The sequence below is a fragment of the Tiliqua scincoides genome, chromosome 7, assembly GCF_035046505.1.
Source record: "Tiliqua scincoides isolate rTilSci1 chromosome 7, rTilSci1.hap2, whole genome shotgun sequence".
In the NCBI taxonomy this organism is placed as follows: domain Eukaryota; kingdom Metazoa; phylum Chordata; class Lepidosauria; order Squamata; family Scincidae; genus Tiliqua; species Tiliqua scincoides.
This window is the reverse complement of record NC_089827.1, coordinates 61,562,033-61,585,158: the sequence shown is the minus strand read 5'-3', so window position 1 is coordinate 61,585,158 and position 23,126 is coordinate 61,562,033. Positions and strand designations below refer to the sequence as shown.

Below are 23,126 nucleotides of genomic sequence, written 5' to 3'. Positions count from 1 at the left end.
GGTTAAACAAGGCTTCTGATAGTAGCAAAGTCACTTATATAAGTTTTTGGACCCAATTCTCTCCAAATTTCCAGCACCAATGCAGCTGTGTCAATGGAGTTTGTGCTGAATCCTGCAGCAGGGGTGCAGTCATGGAGGCCTCCTCAAAGGCTTATATTGGGACTGCATCAGCAATGGAAATTTGGATAGGATTTGGCCTTTGTCTGGTGTCATGTTTAAATTGAGCAGGGAGGAATACAAAGATGAATATTTGTCTGGAGACAGCTTAGTAAGTGTGTGTAGGGCTATAGCCAAAGCCTCAGAGTAGTTTGCTAAGATGTATACGCCAATGCTTCCTTGTCTCAAAAAGAAAAGCATTGGCCATCATTGCGTTCTGTACAGTGCCTTGTACATTATGGATACCAAATAAATTTTGAAGAATGATTACACAGGTCTGCAACCTGTTTTATTAGGTTTTATTACCACCACTCCATATAAAATTAGGATTAATGAAGCAATTTGTTAAGGCACTTCCCAAAGATAGCGAATGCTTCAAGTACTTGGGATCCAAGTTTCCAGGTTTAACGGAGGCAAAACTGAAAGAGGGTTTTTTTGTTGGCCCAGATATTAGAAAACTCATATCCGCCAAAGACTTCATCAGTTCAATGACTCCAACTCAAAAAGAAGTGTGGGTTGCCTTTGTGGGTCATAAATAACTTTTTGAGAAACCAAAAGGACCCAAATTACAAGGAAATGGTGGAAACAATGTTGAAAACGTTCCACAAGCTTGGTTGCTCCATGAGCTTAAAAGTCCATTTTCTCAACTCACACCTTGACTATTTTCCTGAAAATTTGGGAGCAGTGAGTGAAGAGCAGGGAGAACGTTTCCATCAAGATATAAAAGAAATGGAAAGAAGGTATCAAGGGAAATGGAGTGTAACGATGATGGCTGACTACTGCTGGATGTTGTATAGGGATCTTCCGGAAGCCACCTACAAGAGGAAAAGCTCAAAAAGAAGTTTAGAGTTTAAAAAAGACGATTTCACAAGCAATCTACTTGAGTGTGGTGTTAATTTTGTTGTCACCTGTGCAAATGAGTTAATATTTTTCATGTAAATAAAATATTTGCGTTAAGAGATTTTTTAAAACGATGACCACCCGTTTGTTTGAAAACCTGACGTCCCAGGACAAAACTGCTATCGTTTTTGGATTCAGCACACCAAAAAACATAAGAATCAGTCAACAAAACCAAAACAGCTGTCCAAAAATTTTTTTTTGCAGACCTGTGTTATTTGTTATTTTTTATTATAGGAATACAATATCCTGACCTTAGCCTGTTCTGAAGGGTGCTGAAAAACTAGAACAGAAGAGGCTGTTTGGGGCATTTCTTTCTTGCTTTTCTACCATCCAGTTTTAATACTTCATGGATCAAGTTTTCAAAATTTTGTCCTCATGGGCCACTAACATGTCCTGTGGTTTTTTGCATAACGTTTATTTACAACAATAATTTTTTTAATTGATTTAATGTCAATTAATGATTAATCATGAATAATGAGTTATTAAATGTCTATTCCAGCCTGTTCAGTTTTGTATAATAACTCTGGTTGGGGTGAAGTTAATAAAATCATAATATTGAAAAGGTTTCAGGTCTAAAATATTGTTTTCACGTCTTTTACATATCCCACTGTTTTGGGGCTGTTGTTTTGGCATCTCTTTTATTTATTACAAGGAGTTCCAGCGGCTCCATTCCAATTTTTACACCATCCTCTCTGCTCTGGTGGGATTTTGTCTGCCTTCCACCTGTATAGGACCTCTGGGGCTCCTGGTCTACAGAAAAGCGGACTTGGAGCCCAATCCTACACATGTCTACTCAGAAGTAAGTCCCATTATAGTCAATGGGGCTTACTCCCAGGTAAGTGTGAATAGGATTGTAGCCTAAAGTGCAAGCATATGCATGCCTACACAGAACCAAGGCTGCAATTCTATATCCACATTTACCTGGGAGTAAGTCCCATTGAACTCAGTGATGCTTACTTCTGACTAGACCAGCCTAGGATTGTGGTGTCAGTTCCATTGCTTTGAATGGAGCTTACTTCCAGGAGAGTGTGCAGCCTGGGGATTGCTGCTTGCTCACATGTCACAAGATGTTGCACTCATGTGAGTCGCATGATATCCTGTGACTTACTCCAATCCTGAGTTTTTTCCTTCAGAAAGCAAAGCTGCCAAGTTGCAAAGAAACAGTCTTGTGATTGCGGTGTGGGATCCGACTAATGCTCGGATCCAGCCCTGCAAAGACAGGCGCTCTCCCCGCAAAGGGGATGCATGAAATCTGTGCCGTGCTGGCTCAGTAAAACCCTCTTCTAGGTTTAAGTGGTGAGGGATGGAGACTTGCGGAGTGGGGCTGCAATCCTATGATTTCCTGGGAGCAAGTCCCATTGACTCTAATGGCACTTACTTCTGAGTAGACATGCATAGGCTTGAACTGCAGACCTGCAATCCTCTGCACACTTGCCTGGGAGTAACTCACGGTTGGAGTCAGGCTGCAATCCTAACTACACTTAGCTGGGAGTAAGCCCCACTGACTACAGTGGGGCTTACTTCTGAGTAGACATCCATAGGATTGGGCTGCGGGGCTACAATCCTACGCAGACCTACCCGGGAGTAAGTGCCATTAACTCTAATGGCACTTACTTCTGAGTAGGCACGCACAGGCTTGGGCTGTAGGAGAGCCGGAGCAGGGAGGGGAGAGGCGGGGCGAGGGAGGCGGGAGGAGGGCCGGGCGCGTCCCTCCCACTCCCCGTGACCGGCAGGCAGCGCCATGGCGGCTGCGGTGGAGCTGACGGACGAGCTGGTGCGGGAGTATCTGCTCTTCCGCGGCTTCACCGGCACCTTGAAGCAGCTGGACGCGGAGATCAAGGCGGACAAGGAGAAGGGCTTCAGGGTGAGGGCGCGGGCGGCAGGACTGGGAAGGGGGCGCCTCTCTCCTGGCAGCTGCAGCGCCAGAATCTGCACCTTGCAGTGCAGCCTGCAAGGACCTGTGCAAGCAGGGCAGTGCCCCTTGCAGATGTGCCCTGCTCTGGGGTGCCCAGTGGTGCAGGCTGCCCAGGCACCCTCTCCCCCCCCCCGCACGTCCTCTTTTCTAGCCTCCTGTCCTGGAAAAGGACCCAAGTGTCCTCCCTCTCCCTGGGAGCAGCTGCGCAGAGCCTTCTTGCACCTCATAAATTATATGTGCGATAGTTTAAACTGAACCTTAAGTAGCAGAGTGATTAAATTAACCCCTGAAATCAACCTGCGAGTGTTTATAGCTTTTATTTGCATGTCCTACTTTTTGGGGTGCTTATGGCATCTGATCACCCTGGACATGGACCTGCCTTTGGGGCAGCTTTTTGTGGGCTTGCTGCAAGAACCAGCTAGAGCTGCTGGCATCTTGGTCCTCTTGCATGGCTACTTGCGGAGGGCACGATTCCCAAGACTTAATCGGAACTCAGCTCTGGAGTTATAAGTTTTGGGGCTCATTAGCTCTGGAACAAGCAAGGGCCAAATCCTATCCAACTTTCTAGCCCTGGCGTAGCTGTGCCAATGGGGCGTTTGCGCCATCCTATGGTGGGAGGGTAGTTACGGAGGCCTCCACATGGTAAAGCAGGGGTCTCCAAATTCCGTCCCAGGGGCCAGATGTGGCCTGCAGCAAGCCTCTTTCTGGCCAACCTCTTGTCCCCTGAAAGCCTCTGGCCCACTCATCTGAACATGACCAGAACTGTGCTCTGATAGTGTCAGAGAGGTTGAGTGGTTGAGCCCATTCATTCATTTATAACGTCACCTAAGTTCAATCTCTTATTTATTTAAATTTTATATTTAAATTTTTTTTCCAGCCCTCCACACCAGGCCACATATTCGATGCGGCCCTCTGGCCAAAAAGTTTGGAGACCCCTGTGGTAAAGGAATGTTTGTGCCCTTGCCCCAGGGCTGCATTACAGCTGCACTGGTGTTGGAAAGTTAGATAGGACTGGGCCCTACAGCACTAACACAGAGCATGTGTTCTCTGACCATGTGTTGTCTAATATGGTCTCTGAGCAAGTGTTGAGTGTTTTTTTTCTTCTTTCCTGACTTCATCACACTAGCCTTGCCCATTTGGAACACATATTTTGAGTCCATGAAGTTTGGAACTGGTTCCGTATTAAGTCCTATCTTACTACTGTACATGTGTTAATGAACTTAGTGTGTGCTTTTTCTGCTATGGCTGCTTTTGTGAGTCCTCACTGTCCCAGTTAAGCTTTCTGTTTTAAAAAATGGACACAGATCTCTTGCATTTGATAACCCTTTCACTTAACTGTTTGCATTTTTTTCTTCTTTCTCTTGTGTGTATATATGGCAATTGAGAATAATATTTGATGCATCTGAAGTAGTGTATGGAGGCTTGTATGCCACTCTGAGCTCCTTGGAGGAAGGGAAGTATACAAATGTGAAAAATAAATTCTTGTGGAGCTAGTTGCAAAATATATTTTGAAAAAGGATGGAAACAGTCTGTAGACTGGTGAATCTCAAAAACAGTAACACATGGAAATTCTGCATCAAACCTGCTTTCATTACATTTTGCCAAGCCTTGTTGCTGCTATAGTAGAAAGGAACATTTGCCTGGAAAATCTTGGCCAAGTGCACAAAGCTTTGATTCCCTCTCCCATGTCAGTAAAAAGCCCTATACAAGCTGTAGTCGTTTTACATATAGCTACTGTTATGTCTGTATTGGCAGCAGAAGCTGACAGCTGCATAGTCATGAAGTTTCTTTTGGTCTCTTCTCTGTCTTCAGGTGGATAAGATAGTGGATCAGATTCTGCAGTTTGTTCAGAATTACGATCTGACTGCCCTCCGGGGTTACTGGAGCTACCTTGACAGGCGTCTTTTCAGCCGACTGGAGGATGTGTACCGACCAACGGTGAACAAATTAAAGATCAGTTTATACCGCTACTACCTCGTTCACACTGTGCAGGTCTGTGTCATGCTGGTAGTTTCGCTTCCAGATTTGATGATTTTGTTTGAAAAGACTGGACCCCTTACTTTGTCTAACGAGAGGCTGGGCAAACCTATCTTTCTCAGCTGCTAGGCTGTTTGGTGGGAAAGGGATCTACACGACTTTATCAGGCTCGGAACACAGAGCAATGGAAATATATTTGGTGCTGCTGAAGTGAAAAAAAAATCCGACATACAAACATCCCCTCTTTGTTTTTATCTCATTTAGACAAACAAGAATGACAAGACACAAGAATTCTTTCTCAAGCAGGCTTCGGAACTTCAGAACCAGGCTGAGTGGAAGGAATGGTTTGTTCTGCCTTTCATCCCGAATCCAGATTCAAACCCTACCTTCGCCACGTATTTTTCCCGCCAGTGGGCAGACACTTTTATTGTGTCATTGCACAACTTCCTCAGTGTCTTATTTCAGTGCATGCATATCCTTTGAAGTGTGAAAAAAATCAGGTTAAGTCTTTGGCTGAATTCTTTGTGCTCTCCCTTGCAGTGGTCATCTTTCTACCTATGTCAGTGTAGTTGGCTCTTCCGCTTTGTTTCTACAGGAGGTAGATGCTAATTTTCTGGCCTTGTTGCGAGTGACTAACTTCATTTCCAACTTGCTGAGCATGGTGTATTAGATAGCAAGGCAAGTGTAGTACTGGGTGTGCTACTGTAGGCCGTGGTCCTCAAAAATGGATGGATGTCCTAGTTACCACATTTAGGTATCTAAATGTAATTTAGATACCTACAGCAAAAGGCCTGGCTGATTTAATATAAATCAGTGAACTCTGGCCCAACTCTCATCCTTGTTCCAGCGTCCCTGTCCCTTTACTATCTTCGCCTGCTGTCTCCCTGCCTAACTAGTCTCCTGAACTCTGTAGCACTGCATGAGATTTTTGAGTCAAATCAACGTTTTGCTGACCTTGCAGAAAACACCTTGTTTTTTCATATTTCATAGTATCTGTGATCATTCCATAACTTTGTAGCAGGGCAACCAATAGCTGGATAGCTTTGAAAGCAACAGGCAAATGATCAGGAGTCCAAGTTTAAGCATGTCATCCATATAAAATGCCACCCCCTGAATGTTCTCTCCCCCAATATATAAAAACTCCAGGCAGAAATGGTACCGCTGGAACAGGACTAAGTACCTGTGAATATCAGGTACACTTAATGCTTAACGTTTAATAATGGAAAAAGCAACTAAAATAACCCACCAAATACTGAATCTTCAACACCAAGCTACACAGGCCTTAAGACTGCTTGGATTTTGAGGAACTTCCAGAGGTTGTAGTTCTATGTACTTGTTTTTGATCCTTAATTTTCTCACCTGTTCCAGTAATCTTGAACTTTGAGACAGAATGCCAGAGGAGTACTTCGCTACAAGTAGAGAATGAAATTCTGGAGCAAAAGGTGAGAAGAGCAAAAGGTGTGTTTTAGAATGTCTGTGTAAGGAAAAAAAAAAAAGGCTTGATTGAATAGAACTTTAGAAAATAACATTCACCCACACCTGCAATTCAATCTCATCTTTGTATCTTGGCTTGTTCTTGAACTCTGGATAGAACAAGTCAGAACTTGCTGGGTTTGGATGTTGTGATGTGTCCTAAAACATCCTGTCCTCATCGGTTGGGGGTGGGGAGGGCATTGGCAGATCCCAAAGTGCAGATGTTCCCTGTCCTTCTCTAGGAACAAAAGTCTATAATTGACTTGGATGGTAGGAAGTGAATACACAGTCATGTTGTTACAGTGAAATATTATTGATAACGATACTGGAGGAATAGCCCCAGGTAGTAAAAAAACTGATGTTCTTTGAATGAGAAGGTTAGTATACGGTATAAACATTTCTGGGTATTGCCATGGAGGAAATTCATGCAATTCATGTGTCTTCCTTCTCCCCCACTTTTGTTTTTTAGCTGCTTATATTGCAGGACCGAATGAAGAAAGAGGAGCAGCAACAAGAGGAGGAGGAGTTGATACTTCATCACAAACTGCCTTCCTATGTGGCCAACATGGACCACCTGGGGGACTCAGAGCTGTGAGTCTGTATAGGAAAGGCTGGATCAAGTGGCTGTGTGATTGGATGACAGAGCTGCATCTTAGTTCTTTTACTGTGGCTTTCTTTCTGGTAAACTTGGTCAGGCCTCTTTGGAGTAAGTGTTTGTCACTAGAAAAATGGAAGTTTGGCATTATTAATCTTGGTTGCTGTTGCTTCGCTCTTGTGGCACATGGCACTGTACAGAGTGACATAAGCAAAAAAAAGACCACCCCCCCCCCATGAGGACATTACAGTCCAAATTCAGATTCAGTTGAGAGCGACAACCAGTGCAACTACTGAAGTAACCCTCGTGAAGGTTGTGTTACATATGCCTGTGAAGAGGGATGTGTGCTGATGTGGCCCACTAAACAAGTTGAAGCCTAGCAAGGGGCTAGCCCTTATCAGGTTAACAAACCCGTATTGTATTGGCAACCTTCAGTCTCGAAAGACTATGGTATCGCGCTCTGAAAGGTGGTTCTGGCACAGCGTATAGTGTGGCTGAAAAGGCCAATCCGGGAGTGACAATCCCTTCCACACCGGGAGCAAGTGCAGTCTGTCCCTGGTCTGTCTCCCTGGCTATGGGCCTTCCTTCTTTGCCTCTTTGCCTCAGACTGTTGGCAAAGTGTCTCTTCAAACTGGGAAAGGCCATGCTGCACAGCCTGCCTCCAAGCGGGCCGCTCAGAGGCCAGGGTTTCCCACTTGTTGAGGTCCATCCCTAAGGCCTTCAGATCCCTCTTGCAGATGTCCTTGTATCGCAGCTGTGGTCTACCTGTAGCGCCCTAACAAACCCGATTATCTTAGAAATTGAACACTATTTGCCATCTGGCTTAGGCCCTATGTGTGATGCAGAATTATTGGGTTTCCTTTCTTTTGTCTTATATATTCTCCCTTCCCCTCCCTCCCCAGTGATATGACATGCAACCAGAGAAGCACTGGTCACTCTCTGCAAGCCCGAGGGGGATTCTTGTCTTCCTTCCTGTCTCAGGGTAAAAAGGGTCCCTTTAGAGTGGCACCAGCAACAGGAGCCTCTTCTGCACAGACGGGTGTAATGTTGCTAAGCAAGAAAGAGCCTTCAAACCACCAGGTGAGGTGGGCTCGATGTAGTTTCTAAATGCCGTTTCTGTCACAGTTATTCAGAAAAATAGGAAGAAAACTAAACTAGGAAGAAAAATAGTCTAGAAAAGAGGCACCTGAGGGGGGCATGATTGAGACATGCAAAATCATGCAGAGGATGGACAGAGTGGATAGAGAGACGCTCTTTTCCCTCTCACGTAACACCTGAACCAGGGACATCCACTAAAGTTGAGTGCTGGGAGAGTTAGGACAGGCAGAAGAAAATATTTCTTTACTCAGCGTGTGGTCGGTCTGTGGAACTTCTTGCCATAGGATGTGGTGTTGGCGTCTGGCCTGGATGCCTTTCAGAGGGGATTGGACAGATTTCTGGAGGAAAAGTTCATTATGGGTTGCAAGTCATAGTAGGTCTGTGCAAGCTCTTGGTTTTAGAGGCAGGCTGCCTCTGATTGCCAGGTGCAGGAGAGGGCACCAGGACGCAGGTTGTGTCTTGTGTGCTCCCTGGGGCATTTGGTGGGATACACTGTGAGATACAGGAAGCTGGACTAGATGGGTCTTTGGCCTGATCCAGCAGGGCTCTTCTTATGTTCTAAAATCTGTTCTTCTCCCATTGATTAACTTGTATTGAGAGCTAGGTTGAGTGTCTGCTGATCTGAGGTTTTATGTATGTGTTTCTTCTTTTGCAACATTAACAAGTTAATAGTATCTGATTTTCATGTGAAGCCGCAGCTGGCTTTAGGCCACTCCTGGTAGCTTCATGCTTCCCCCACCTTGAGTGTCAGGTAGTGAAAGTGTTGGTTGGACATATTGAAGAAAATGCCTCTAACACTCACTTTACTGCTGAGCGCTATATAAAGATAAGTAGATACTGCATTTTGGTACAACATCCTAGGATAAAGCCCTAGGACTGGGATGAAATTTCATTAAAACTTTTGTAAGTCATTCACTGAGGGCTGGTGGGGAAGACATAGAGCTGGAAGCTGGGACTTTCCCAGTTCAGATCTCGCTTCTGTCATGAACACAGTAGGTGGGGCCTTAGGCAAGCCATTCCTATTCTCAGCTGCAGTATGGAGATAATAATGCTTACCTTGCTGGGTTGTTGGAAGGAAAATACATGTGAAGCACAGTTCACACTAAGTAAACTCTGTACAAACACTGTTATATAATTACTTGCTTGTCCCGTGCTTGTCTTCACTTGAAAATGCAACTGGACATTTACCTTGGGAAAATTCAGTCTGGTCCTTCTCCTATCCGTGTCAGTCATCTTGTGGAGATAGGTCTGTTTCTGAACACACAGATGGGATATGTTGCCATATAGGCAAAGATGCTGAAATTGCAGGGCAGAACTGTGGGAAAGGAACGGTATCGGCTACATGGAAAAACAAATTGCAGATAGAAACATCCATGTGGAATTGTAGTCAAACGGCATCAAAACCACATGATAGGAGTAGTGTTTGTTCTAAAACATTCTTCCTTGCCTTCCAGACTACCAAAGCAAAGGAGGGGGCAACCAGCTGCAAGGAGTCGAAAAGTATTTTCAGTGTTTTGGGGCCAGCAGAATCCAGTTCGTTACAGCAGCGTCAGAGACGCCTGCAGGATCATGGGAAGGAAAGGAAGGAGCTGTTATCAAAAACAACATCTCAGGTATGAACTGGTATCTTCAGTGGATAAGATCACAGAAGAATGGTTTTTATATGCATAATACAGTGGGCCCTCTGTATCTGCAGGGGATCTGTTCCAGTACCCCCACATATACTGATTTCTGCAGATACCGGGGCCCATGGAAAACCCTTAAAGGACCTGTTGGCTGCGACCAGAAGCGTCTTCGGGTCACGCCCATGAGGTGTCAGAAAGGCACTTCTGGTTTTCCAAAAACTGGAAGTGCCTTTCCGACACCTCCGGGAGGCTTTATGAGGTCTGGGAGGCAGCCTGTGTCTTCCCCATGTCCCAGAAAACTTCCTGAATCTGACCAGAAGACACTTCCGATTGCATCCAGGAGGTCAAGTTAGACCCTCCATTGTGAGTCAGCACCAGTGATGAGTCAAATCCATGGGTGCCTAACCCGCGGATAATGAGCGCCCACTGTAGTCTGATTGACTTGCTTCTGGTTCTGGTGTTGTATGCTGTCTGTCCTTGCTTTTCATGGCAGGTGCCCTTCTCCCAAGGCTAGTTTCTCAGTGAGTTGATAGAACATGCTGTCAGGAGCAAACACTCCTGTTCCCTTTACAGAAGACTGTTGCTTGTTCTACTACTACTAGTTGGCCTAGTAACTTTTTAGCTGCCGACTTGGTGTGGAATTCCATACTTGGTTACCTGAATCTCCTTTTCTCCTTAGCACACCAAGATGGATGTGAGCAGCTTAACTGATTCTCCTGGTTTTTGTGCTATATTCAGGTTGCTTCTCTTGGTTTAGGGGCAGAATGCTGAGAGGAAAATGGAGGTTAATACCACTGAAACAGACCCACCCCCTGAGATGCACGCTGAGCAAACAGAAACTCTGACCAAAGTTTTTGGGTCCAGCATAGATGCTGGTGGGATCAGGCAGGAGCAGCCATTCATTGTCTTGAGTCAGGAAGAATACGGAGAGCACCATTCATCCATCATGCATTGTCGGTAAGGAGTAATTTCCCTGGTGGAAGGATGACTGTTAGAGAGCCACTATGGTTCAGTAGATAGTGTTTAAGATTTGGATTGGGGAGTATAGGCTTAATTATAGAAGACTGTTGGGTGTACTTGGACAAATGCCAGTTTCTTGGCCTCTGATCCCAGTTTGCATAATGAAATGTGACTGACATCCTAGGGGTTTTATACTAAAAGCATTGAAAGGGGCCTGCACATTAAGAGCAACTATTTAAATGAGTACTACTTTATAATATTTTATCCAGGTGTGTATGTGTATGTAAAAGGTTCAAATGGAAGACACAGCACTTGCCTGTTTTTAGAAGTGGCAGCTATGATTGTGCATGTTTATTGCACAATTCCCTTCTGTGCTCAGGGTTGACTGCTCTGGACGAAGGGTAGCCAGTCTGGATGTGGACGGAGTCATCAAAGTGTGGTCTTTTAATCCGATCATGCAGACAAAAGCTTCTTCCATTTCCAAGTCTCCCCTGCTTTCCCTCGAGTGGGCAACCAAACGGGACAGGCTGGTGAGTAGCTGAGACTGTTGTGACAGCAAAATTTTGGAACTGCTCTTGAAGCACCTGTATCCGCTATATATTGTCATCACTACAGGTGATAATATACAGCCTGAGGCTTAAACTGCATTATATGGTTTTCATGCAAGCAGCATTTCCCTTCTGGTAGATTACCCTTAGCTCCTAGGAACTATGTAATTTAAACTTCGGCTTTCAAATAATATCCTTTCATCTATTACATGACCCAAATTGGACTCTGGAAGTCCCCTTCTTTTTATTTCCTTTTGATTTTCAGGAGCATGACACATATTTTCTCTCCTTTTCCTCTGTGTTGTTTTCAGTTGTTGTTGGGCAGTGGTGTGGGAACCGTTCGCCTTTATGACACAGAAGCCAAAAAGAACCTTTGTGAAATTGGCATCGATGAAGACATGCCCAGGTAATTCTCCTGGCTACGTCTTGCCAAAACAGGTGAGCCAGTCTGCTTTGGCTTGCGTGTGCTCCTCACTTCAGAGCGATGCTCCTAAGTCTCAAGACTGGAGGAAGAAGAGAGAGAGGCAGGTGACTAATGGCCCCTGCCCTTGTGAGGAGCTTGTTACAAGGCACTGTGTAGGGTGTGTGTGTGTGTGGGAGGGCTTGGGAGAACTCTGACCAAAGTGGGAAGTGTCTGCTTCCCTACATGGCCCTATTGTCTTTCTGTCCAGACAGCCCCAGTTGATGGTGTTGTGTTTTTTCAGGATCCTCTCGCTGGCATGTAGCCCAAGTGGAGCATCCTTTGTCTGTTCTGCAGCAGCATCGGGCCTTGTGAACCAGCTAGATTTCGCAGTTCCAGATTCCACAGGGAAAGGCACTAATCAAGTTCCTGGGAAACTACTTTTATGGGACACGAAGACCATGAAGCAGCAGGTTTGGTCTTTCTTCTTCCTCAAGCCCAGTTTCTAGATGAGTTTCCTTCCTTCATTTGTCACTCCATAAGAAGCCAGTGGCCTTTGCTGCCAATATATGCACAACTTTATACTTAGCTGGTCTTTATTGACTACATTTTGGAAGGATTCTTTTGAATACTGTTATTATTATTGGCAACCTTCAGTCTCGAAAGACTATGGTATCGCGCTCTGAAAGGTGGTTCTGACACAGCGTCTAGTGTGGCTGAAAAGGCCAATCCGGGAGTGACAATCCCTTCCACACCGGGAGCAAGTGCAGTCTGTCCCTGGTCTGTCTCCCTGGCTATGGGCCTTCCTTCTTTGCCTCTTTGCCTCAGACTGTTGGCAAAGTGTCTCTTCAAACTGGGAAAGGCCATGCTGCACAGCCTGCCTCCAAGCGGGCCGCTCAGAGGCCAGGGTTTCCCACTTGTTGAGGTCCATCCCTAAGGCCTTCAGATCCCTCTTGCAGATGTCCTTGTATCGCAGCTGTGGTCTACCTGTAGGGCGCTTTCCTTGCACGAGTTCTCCATAGAGGAGATCCTTTGGGATCCGGCCATCATCCATTCTCACGACATGACCAAGCCAACGCAGGCGTCTCTGTTTCAGCAGTGAATACATGCTAGGGATTCCAGCACGTTCCAGGACTGTGTTGTTTGGAACTTTGTCCTGCCAGGTGATGCCGAGGATGCGTCGGAGGCAGCGCATGTGGAAAGCGCTCAGTTTCCTCTCCTGTTGTGAGCGAAGAGTCCATGACTCGCTGCAGTACAGAAGTGTACTCAGGACGCAAGCTCTGTAGACCTGGATCTTGGTATGTTCCGTCAGCTTCTTGTTGGACCAGACTCTCTTTGTGAGTCTGGAAAACGTGGTAGCTGCTTTACCGATGCGCTTGTTTAGCTCGGTATCGAGAGAAAGAGTGTCGGAGATCGTTGAGCCAAGGTACACAAAGTCATGGACAACCTCCAGTTCATGCGCAGAGATTGTAATGCAGGGAGGTGAGTCCACATCCTGAACCATGACCTGTGTTTTCTTCAGGCTGATTGTCAGTCCAAAATCTTGGCAGGCTTTGCTAAAACGATCCATGAGCTGCTGGAGATCTTTGGCAGAGTGGGTAGTGACAGCTGCATCGTCGGCAGAGAGGAAGTCACGCAGACATTTCAGCTGGACTTTGGACTTTGCTCTCAACCTGGAGAGGTTGAAGAGCTTTCCGTCTGATACTGTATTGTTCTTGATATTCCCCCCCTCACTTTCTCTCACTTTAACAAAAACAAAACACACTGATGGAATGTTGCAGCATTCCAGGTGCGAATATATTGAACTGTGCTAGTGAACAGCAAAGCAGCTCCTGCAACTGTGGTCACTTTATTAAAGTGTCCAAACTCTCAAGCGGAATTGTGTTGTCTTCCATCTGGAAAGTTGCTGGGAGTATTTTTTATTTTCCTCCTCCCATTTACACAGTTCATGCTCTGCCCTTGTCGGTTGCTGGCTCCTGTCTTGCCATCTGTCCAGTTGCATTTTCCCACCATGTTCTCTCTCCCACCTGTGCCCTCTCACTCCTCCTTCCACCCTTAGTGGTTTTATCCTGGCCCCTTGACTTGAATGTGGCCTTGAACATCAGTGGTAGTGGTGACGATCTTGCCCGTCCATCTCAGACAAGTTGCGAGTGCTGCTACCAGTAGCCAAAGGAGAGTTCTTGGAAGTTTACTTCTGCTGATGGAAAAAAAAAATAGGTGCCAAACTAGATATGTTAAACATGTTGCTGTCCAGTTAGTGGCATTTATATTTTTGCAGCAGCCATATGGTGGCCCAATCAAGAATGGAGGTAGTGGTTTAACCTTCACCTCTATGCAGTTTTCCTACTCAAAAATCCTCCCCTTGAAACTGCTGAAGGTCCTTGAGAGTGTGGTAGTGGCAAATGGTGACTGGTCATGTTGGATATATGCTACTCTCAGGTGCAGAGGCAACAAGCCTCTAAATACCAGTTGCTAGGGAGTGATGGCAGGAGAGCACTGCAGACTTCCCAGAGGCATCTGTTTCCTGCAACCTGGCTTACAAGGATGCTGGACTAGATGGGCCTCTGGTTCAATCCAGTAGGCTTTTCTTGTATTCTTACTTTTACCATTATACACCAGAGTCCCGATCCAGATCAGGCCCCTGTACAGCTGCTGCTTAACAGTAAAAATAACTGCCATACTGAACAGCACATATTTAATGTCGCATCTAGTTTGGCCCTAAAATAATGGGGTAAAGATAGAACATGTCTGTTCTTCGTTCCTGAACTGTGGAATTTTTGAAAAGGGGCAGCCACAGCTTTTGGTGCATGAAGTAGTTTGTGATATATATCTTTTATTTTGGAAAGGAGTAATGCTTGGAAAAAGGACACACATGAGCATAAGGAAGGATATCCTCTAACCAGAAGTAGCTATATTTAATCTTGTACCTGGTGGGAAACAATTCTCGTCCTTCAGTGGTGGAAAGCCTGAGAGACCACTGAGGGCACAGATGGGCCACGATGTTCAACATTTCTTACATAAGAACATAAGAACAGCCCCACTGGATCAGGCCATAGGCCCATCTAGTCCAGCTTCCTGTATCTCACAGCGGCCCACCAAATGCCCCAGGAGCACACCAGATAACAAAAGACCTCATCCTGGTGCCCTCCCTTGCATCTGGCATTCTGACATAGCCCATTTCTAAAATCAGGAGGTTGCGCCCCTGTTTCATCATGGCTTGTACCCCATAATGGCTTGTACCCCATAATGGATTTTTCCTCCAGAAGCTTGTCCAATCCCCTTTTAAAGGCGTCTAGGCTAGATGCCAGCACCACATCCTGTGGCAAGGAGTTCCACAGACCGACCACACGCTGAGTAACGAAATATTTTCTTTTGTCTGTCCTAACCCGCCCAACACTCAATTTTAGTGGATGTCCCCTGGTTCTGGTATTATGTGAGAGTGTAAAGAGCATCTCCCTATCCACTCTGTCCATCCCCTGCATAATTTTGTATGTCTCAATCATGTCCCCCCTCAAGCGTCTCTTTTCTAGGCTGAAGAGGCCCAAACGCAGTAGCCTTTCCTCATAAGGAAGGTGCCCCAGCCCCGTAATCATCTTAGTCGCTCTCTTTTGCACCTTTTCCATTTCCACTATGTCTTTTTTGAGATGAGGCGACCAGAACTGGACACAATACTCCAGGTGTGGCCTTACCATAGATTCCCTGTGGTGCAGATCTGGGAGAGAGAAGATGGAGTTAATGTTAAGAGTGTGGTTGAGCAACCTGACGTCTTGGAGTGTATCTGTCTTACAAACAGAACTTCTAGGGGAAGAGGGACAGTATAATCTCTTAAATTTCTCTGTTTCAGCTCCAGTTTTCACTTGAACCTGAGCCCATTGCTATAAACTGCACAGCCTTCAACCACAATGGGAATCTGCTGGTCACTGGAGCAGCAGATGGCATAATTCGTCTCTTTGGTAAAGTCAAAGCCTGCTAAAGCTTGGGTTCCTAGAGCATAATAGCTTTCTTTGTTCAGCCTATATATTTATGCCCTCCCACTGTGGGACATCCTCCACCTTGGGAATGTTGCAAGACATCTGGAGGAATGGCACAAAGACCACTATTTGGGGGAGCAGTTGGCAGCTGGGGCTCTTCCCACCCTGGGAGCTTGCATTTGTATGACCTCTTCTGTCCCATCCCACCCCCACGACCCAAATAATCAAAGCCTTCATTCTGGTAGCTGTGGGGCAGGATGAGTGAGTAAACGAGACCTTGAGGAGGATGGAGCCATGCATATCTTTTGGTTTAATGCCTACTAGAGCAGTAGTTCCCAAACTGTGGGTCATGACCCATCATTGAGCATGTGAACTGGCCCATTCCCCCTTAAGGGAAGTGGCCCAGTAATAGGATCCCTGACAGCGCTGCAGCAATTGTGGTGCCGTGGGGTCCCAGCAATATTTGAGTGTACGGGGGGGGGGGCTGCTGAAGCGTCCGCAAGGGTCCTGGAGGCTCACAGCCCTTCCGTGCTGCTGCACAAAAATCTGATCACCCAGCAGAGGTCACTCACGCAAACAGGAAGTGAGTTCCGTTTGGCCATCAAAGCTCTGTGCAGCTACATGGAGGGGTTGCAAGCCTCTAGGACCTTCGTGGATACTTTAGCAATCCCCCAGGTACACTCAAATACTGCTGGGACCCTTTGGTGCTGCAATCGCTGCGTGCTATCAGGGCTTCTCCCCTTGCTCCCACCCCGCCCTCACAGAGACTTATGAGGTTCCCTATGCCCTGGTAGGAGTTTGAGAACCTCTGTTCTAGAGCAACCAGTCAGACTTCATGGGCCACTGAGTGTGGTGTCTGCTTCACATAGATGGATGTCCTCCAGGTGGATGGGAAGCGATAGCATCTCTCTGGGCATCAGTACCAGTTTTGTTTTCTTGCTTCCTTGTCCGGTCAGGGTTTGTGAGTGGGTTTGGAGTCAGAAAAGGAGTGTGAAGTCATGGGGAAAGTGGAAGCACCTTGTCTCCAAGTAGAAATCATGTTCACTAGAATTGGCTATACATATGTGTTCATTTTGGTTTTGGGGGATAACTAATTCATCCCCTTCCTGGAGTCTGGTGTAAATGAACAAACAAGTGTTGTTTGCAAGACACTTTGATTGTCTTGCTATGTGCTATGATTGGGTGCTATGTGCTATGATTGTGCTATGATTGGGGACATGGAAAAAGGTAGTGGGTGGAATACAAGCATCCTGGGAAAATCAGCTTGGATTTAAATGAGAATAAGATCCTAGTCCTTTTGGCTGTGGGTATATGCTTGAAAATGGGCAAGTAGTGCCTTGTTAAATGTTTTGGGGGAATCTCAAAAGCCTTATGATGTACATCATCTTGAGTTATGCTATGCAGAGAAGTGGTTAAGGCTCCAATCCTAAACACAATTACAAGAGAGTAAGCCCAATGAGCAGAGTGAGACTTATTTCAGAGTAAACATGCATGGGATTGCACTATAAGAAATACTGTATTTATGACCTGGGATCAGATCCCCCTTAGCCATGAAACAAAGCCAGGGGTGACATTGAACTGGTCAGTATCTTCTACCTTAACCTAGCTCACAGGGTTATTGTGAAGATAAAATGGGCAGGGGGAAAACCATGTCCATTGTTGGAGCCTTTTGTATGCTTTCCCCTTCACGTGCAGTGAAGACAATGCAAAAACAAAACAAAACACAAAACCCTTCTCTCTTCCTCAGATATGCAGCAGCATGAATGTGCCATGAGTTGGAAGGCCCATGATGGGGAAGTGTATTCTGTTGAATTCAGCTATGATGAGAATACTGTTTACAGCATTGGAGAAGATGGGAAGGTAGGCACTAGGAAGACCCTTGGATTGTGCATTGAGACCCAGTTGCATGGTGGTCCAGTGGGGCCATAGCTCCTTTTGGAAGTAGGCGGATGGCCTGAAGGGAAGCAACTGCACTGGCTGCCTCCACAACTCTTGTTTCTGCAGCTGTGGGTGCCCTTGCAGAGCAGAGAAAAGGGCAGGCATGTTCCTTTCTGCACCTAACTAGAATCTCTTGTGCCCTCCTAGTTTATTCAATGGAACATTCACAAAAGTGGCTCCAAGGTATCTGCGTATGCCCTCCCCAGAGATGCCACCGGCCCCTTTGTGTTGTCTGGCTACAGTGGATACAAGCAAGTCCAGTTCCCACGTGGAAGGCTCTTTGCATTTGACTCGGAGGGGAACTACATGCTCACCTGCTCTTCCACTGGGGGAGTCATCTACAAGGTAATGGGACCTAAAGATATTAGGAATGGCAGATGCGGTCTCGGCACTTCCAAGAGGCGGACGCTAAAGCAGCACCTAAGAATTCAAGCAAAGGGATTTTTCAGTCGCTGCTGAGGCAACAGCTGTAGAATTGATTTCCATCCATCTAGTTGATGTATGTGGATCAAAGGCCTACCAAGTCTTTTTTTTTGCAGCGCTCTGGAGGGAAAGGGAAAGGCCGCTGTCTTGCTTAGAGCAGAGGATTGAGGGCAGAGTGAGATTAGAAGTTGGTCTACACCACAAACTTCTAAACTGTTTGAATGTCATGGCTTACCTCTGCAAAGGACACCCCTAAAACTGACATGCTGAAGACAAGGCTTAGGAACCAACATAATTCTTGAAACACTTGCAAAATTATAATTCCTAGAATTCTCATTGAGGGCTGGGGAGTCAGGACAGATAATTGCAGGTTTATAATGTACCTATACACCTAAATGCACTATTAGAAATTTGTTGTGTTTTATTTCTGAGTCAGAGTACTTGGGGTCACATTGCATGTCTTCTAAATCCATGGTTGTTGCCAGTATAGCATATACAAATTTAGCAGTGGTCAGTTAATTTTACTTCAGAAAAATTTGCCATTGTCCCCACATTATGCTACAGGTAGTATGCTTCTATTTGAAAGACTTTGTATTGTTTCTAGTGACTTAAGATTTTAAGTGCTTATGTTTAAAACAGGATGACACTACGTATGAACTAAATCAATGGAACATTTCTCAAATTGGTTTTCTACCAAATGCATTTTTAAAAGTGTTAAATGTTAACAAATAGATTTCCTCTGAGATGAAGTTGATCTAGAATGTACTGCAAAGCAGTCATTTTTCTTTTTCTTTGTTTTAAAACAATATTTTAAAATAAGAAATCAAAATGAATTCAAGTAGAGAGTTAATCTTTGCAGATATACATACATATTTGGTTTCACCATATAATTGGATAACTACAATTGATTGATCTTTTTAAAATTAAAAATTTAAGATGACAAGTCATCATTATTCTTACAAAACAGAAGTTTTTTTGTCAAAACTAGAAGTGCCTTTCAGAAGCCTCGAGGAGGCTTAATAAATAAATAAATAAATAACATATTTATACATTTGTATCAATCTTAAATTATATAGAATAAATTTAAGCAACATAGACCCAGAAAACCAACGCAATGTGGAGTATCATTTATGCTTGCAAAAATAAACAAGCAACAAATGGAAAAAGTGAATTGTAGCTACCCTCAACTTAAAGTGTTGTTCTTTTGATTCCCTCATGGTAAAATGTAAGAGGCACTTATCTCACAGTTGGGAGCAAAGTTCTGGATAGGCTTGAGTCTTGTGTGCTCTCTCCATGGTTACAAGAGAGGAACAAAGTGCCACTGTGAGAGACCTGTATATAGCCTCCTTTTGTTTTCTTAATGCCCAGGGAGTTTTAGTCTCTGCTGAAATATCAAACAAATCTTGCATTGGTACAAGGGAACTTCGTGCTTCTCTTGACATCCAAATGGCTGGAACTGGGTCTTGCTGTTATTAGTTATACAGGCTTCTGCCAGACATAGGCTCTCTTAAATACAGCTGCATTGTTCTGAGTTTCTCTGGTATTTTTGTTTTGTTTTCTTCCTGAAATACATCACTTATAAACTGCTCTCTGTTACTATATTAACAGTTGAAGACTGAACATCTTTCTTGGAGCTATTGTAGCGCATGGGTGTAAAGTATTAAACTTGGACATGGACTCTCCAGAACCCGAGTTCAAATCCCAGCTTCGTTGTAGTTTGTGTACAACATAAATAATAATGACCCGGGGGGGGGATGTTTTTTGGTGATATTTTTCCCAAAATTTCTTGATTTAAAATAGCAAATTATGGTGTTGTGTTTTTATTCCAAGGATATTAATTATATCAATATATATTAATTATAACCACTTAAAAATGTATTAGATAGGTGATATAGTATCAGCAGATGCAGCCATATTTCTTACTGGAAAAGTAATCTATTTTAATTTCTGGAAACTATATCAAAACACCAAAGTGTGGCGTTTTGTGTCTTTATCTGGATATTTTAACACTATAAGGGTGGTAATGACTTGTTTCATAGGATTGGTGTGAGACTGACAGCCCAATCCTATCCACACTTTCCTGGGAGTAAGCCCTAATGACTAATAGGACTTACTTCTGAGTAGACATGCATAGGCTTGGTCTGTGAGAGCCCACAGAAGATTTCACACTTTAATAAAAATGACTGCTAAGGTGTTTTGCTACCCCAAATCTCACCACTTCTGGGGTGGTGGGGGCAGGACTACAGTACATTGTTGTAGTTAAAACAGGGTTAGATTGTTGTAAACCCTTAAGAATCAGAGGAAATCGGCATTTTCTCCAGCTTTGATGCATGTCTCTTTTCTCTCTTTCAGCTGAGCGGCAATGAGAAAGTACTGGAAAGCTGCCTTTCTTTGGGAGGACACAGGGCCCCAGTGGTCACAGTGGACTGGTGCACAGCTATGGATTGTGGAACCTGCCTCACAGCTTCCATGGATGGGAAGATCAAACTAACCACTTTGCTTGCACAGAAGTCTTAAATGGAACTGTGCAGCTGGGAAAGAACAAGATGTTGATTTTTTTGTTTAAAAAAAGATCAGTATTAGCCACTTAGATCAAACATACTTGGGAGAAGAGAGTTCCAACCCCTCCGAGATTAGATGTTGATGCCAAACCACTGCCAAGTAGCGTCTGTTACAGCAGCTCCCCAAAATGACTCATGCTCTTAGCAGATATGCACTGAGATCACTACGTTCTTTCTAGTGAGGACCTGTCCCCTCTTTCCCTGGGCCCTCAGTAGCACATGGCCATAAACATCCAGGATTGTGCCAAGGGGGGAAAGCAGATTTGCAATAGTTCCAACTTAAAAAAAAAAATTCCTGTGCAAACCTAACAGTATTTTGTGCTGTCTGCCTTGTCTCTTATTAAAAGAAAATGTTTGTCTGCATTTGCTGTGTGTTTTGCTTCTGTAGCCTTAAGAAACTTCTGTGTAGGGACTCAGGCCAAAGAATTGTAATACAGGGCCTATTGTTTTCACTTCCTTGTATTGAAGGATTTTTGAGAACTTGAGCCTAGTCCAGAGGCAGGGAATCTTCTCAAATGAGTAACGGACTGCAAATAAAAGAGTGAACACTGGTGTTGAGTAGTCCTGCAAAAAGAGCTTGTGGGTCCCTTTGGGGTATGGGAACCAAATGTTGGGGGTATGGGGCTTGATCTCTGAACAATTTTTAAAAATTTTTTTGTTGGATTAGATTAACTATCATCAGTGTCAATACAAATTGTTCTGTTTCTGGCTCTCTGTACGTAAAGTAAAATCAAGCTATTGACATCTTTTGAAGTCATACTGGTAGTTAATGGTTATACCGGTAGCCAAGGGTTGGTGATGATGATGATTTTGACAGTCTGGCAAAAGGGGTATGGGGAAATATTGGGCAATCTATTGGGGGTCTGTAATAGTAAAAAGGTTAAGAAACCTCTGCTTGGAACATGCAAGCTCCAAGTTTCCATGTTCCAAGCTCCCATAGGAATATCTTTGTCCTTGTGAGCAGATCTTCTGCTTTGTGGGGCTGAAGCACTGTAGTGCTGGACAATAATAGGGCTGCATTGAAATTGATAATCTTAAGCAACCTATCTGTCCAATGATTATTAGCTCGGTCTGGACTTAATGCCTTTGAGGAGTGAAAATTGAGAACTTTGTGGTTCTCTATAAAGAACCCTATGATTTGATTAGTAGGGCCAGCTCTCCAGCAATCTACCCTGGTGCCTTCCAACAGGGTAAATAAGCAGACCTTGCTTTTCTTAAGCAGAAGTTAGAAGTCCAAACTACTACTGTCTTAGGACACAATTTTAAGGGCATGTTTGCAGAGCTACTGTGGATTAGTGATTAGCTTGCTCCATTCCTTGAAGGGCAGCAATGTGGACTTTAGCTTGATGGTCAATTTGCTCTGATATACCAAAATAACCAGCAGAGGAAGCAAATCAATGTCCTGTTTTAGAGAACAGTGCTAGTTTATTAGGGGATGAAGGGAAGAATAGAATGGTTCATTCCATAGTTAAACTAGGCTACTATTTTATACCCTTAAACAACAAACATGTACATTAAGATTATCTGTGCATTAAGGTGCTCCCTGCTGGGCTGAACTGAAGGTCCTCTTAGCCCCCCATTCTGTTTTCATCACTAATCAGCTAGATGCTTCTGGGATGTGCTCAAGCAGGGAATGAAGAGCAATAGCTTTTCCCTACTCTTTGTTCTCACTATCTAGTCTTCAGAGATAAAATGCTTCTGGGCCAGAGAGGTTTCACTTGGTTATCATGGCTAATAGCTATTGATCTATCTCCCTTTCTATGCACTGTGTGGTAGTAAATTCTATAAGTGAATTGTGCATTGTATGAAATACTTGTTGAACGTGTTTCTGACCTCCACTTTTAATCCATCCAGCTCAAGCTGGCCTACATCAATAAAATATAAGATGTATTAAAATAAATGAGAAGAAACCAACAACAAAGCAGTATCTTGGCAAACTTAAACTAAAAAACAAGAATTGGAAACAATCAAAAGTTGGGCAGAAGAAGAAGTTGGGCACAAGTTTCAAGACCCCTTTGAAATACCAGCTAATCCTGTTCTCAGTGCCACAGGGCAGGGGCCACAACAGAAAAGACCGTTATGCATTGAGAGTGCTATCACTTTTAGATATTCAGTTGGAGACAACAAGGCACTTGTGATGACCTCATGGGTAGGAAGATTTATTTGGGGGAAGACATAAACCATTAAGGGGTTTATAAGATCACTGCCAACACTTTGACTTGAAAACATACTGGGAGCCAGTGAAGGTGGTGTAAGGGGCATGATCGGATCATGACCAGTGTTCCCTGTAAGCTGCATAGCTGTGCAGCATGGAGCTTGGCAACTTGGAAGTGCAGTGATGTGTGACATCATAGCTGAGTGCCCAGAGATTATGTTGTGACAGGATCATGATGCGTCACAGTCAAATAAGGGGTCTACATGCTTGCCCGCACCCCTTAAGAGGAAATATAGATCATGGCCCCTAGCTCTAGTGAAAATCTTGGCTTCTTTCTTTGTTCTGAACCCCTGATTGCTGATCCATTTCATCAGATGATCCAAAGTTGCATTATGAAGAAAATAATCTCTCCACACCATTAATTTACAAGC

At 44.5% G+C, this 23,126-nt stretch overlaps 1 protein-coding gene across 1 annotated transcript; it reads left to right on the top strand.

Moving 5' to 3' along the window:
• The first annotated feature begins 2,788 nt into the window (after positions 1-2,788).
• On the top strand, positions 2,789-21,235 carry WDR91 (WD repeat domain 91). Its single transcript, XM_066633759.1, has 15 exons — positions 2,789-2,920; positions 4,784-4,963; positions 5,213-5,420; positions 6,308-6,390; positions 6,891-7,012; positions 7,919-8,096; positions 9,569-9,727; positions 10,497-10,696; positions 11,079-11,229; positions 11,559-11,653; positions 11,952-12,120; positions 15,492-15,600; positions 17,366-17,478; positions 17,704-17,901; positions 20,332-21,235. Exons 1-15 carry the CDS (start codon positions 2,798-2,800, stop codon positions 20,494-20,496), a joined length of 2,253 nt encoding a protein of 750 aa, XP_066489856.1. The 5' UTR covers positions 2,789-2,797; the 3' UTR covers positions 20,497-21,235.
• The last annotated feature ends 1,891 nt before the right edge of the window (positions 21,236-23,126 follow it).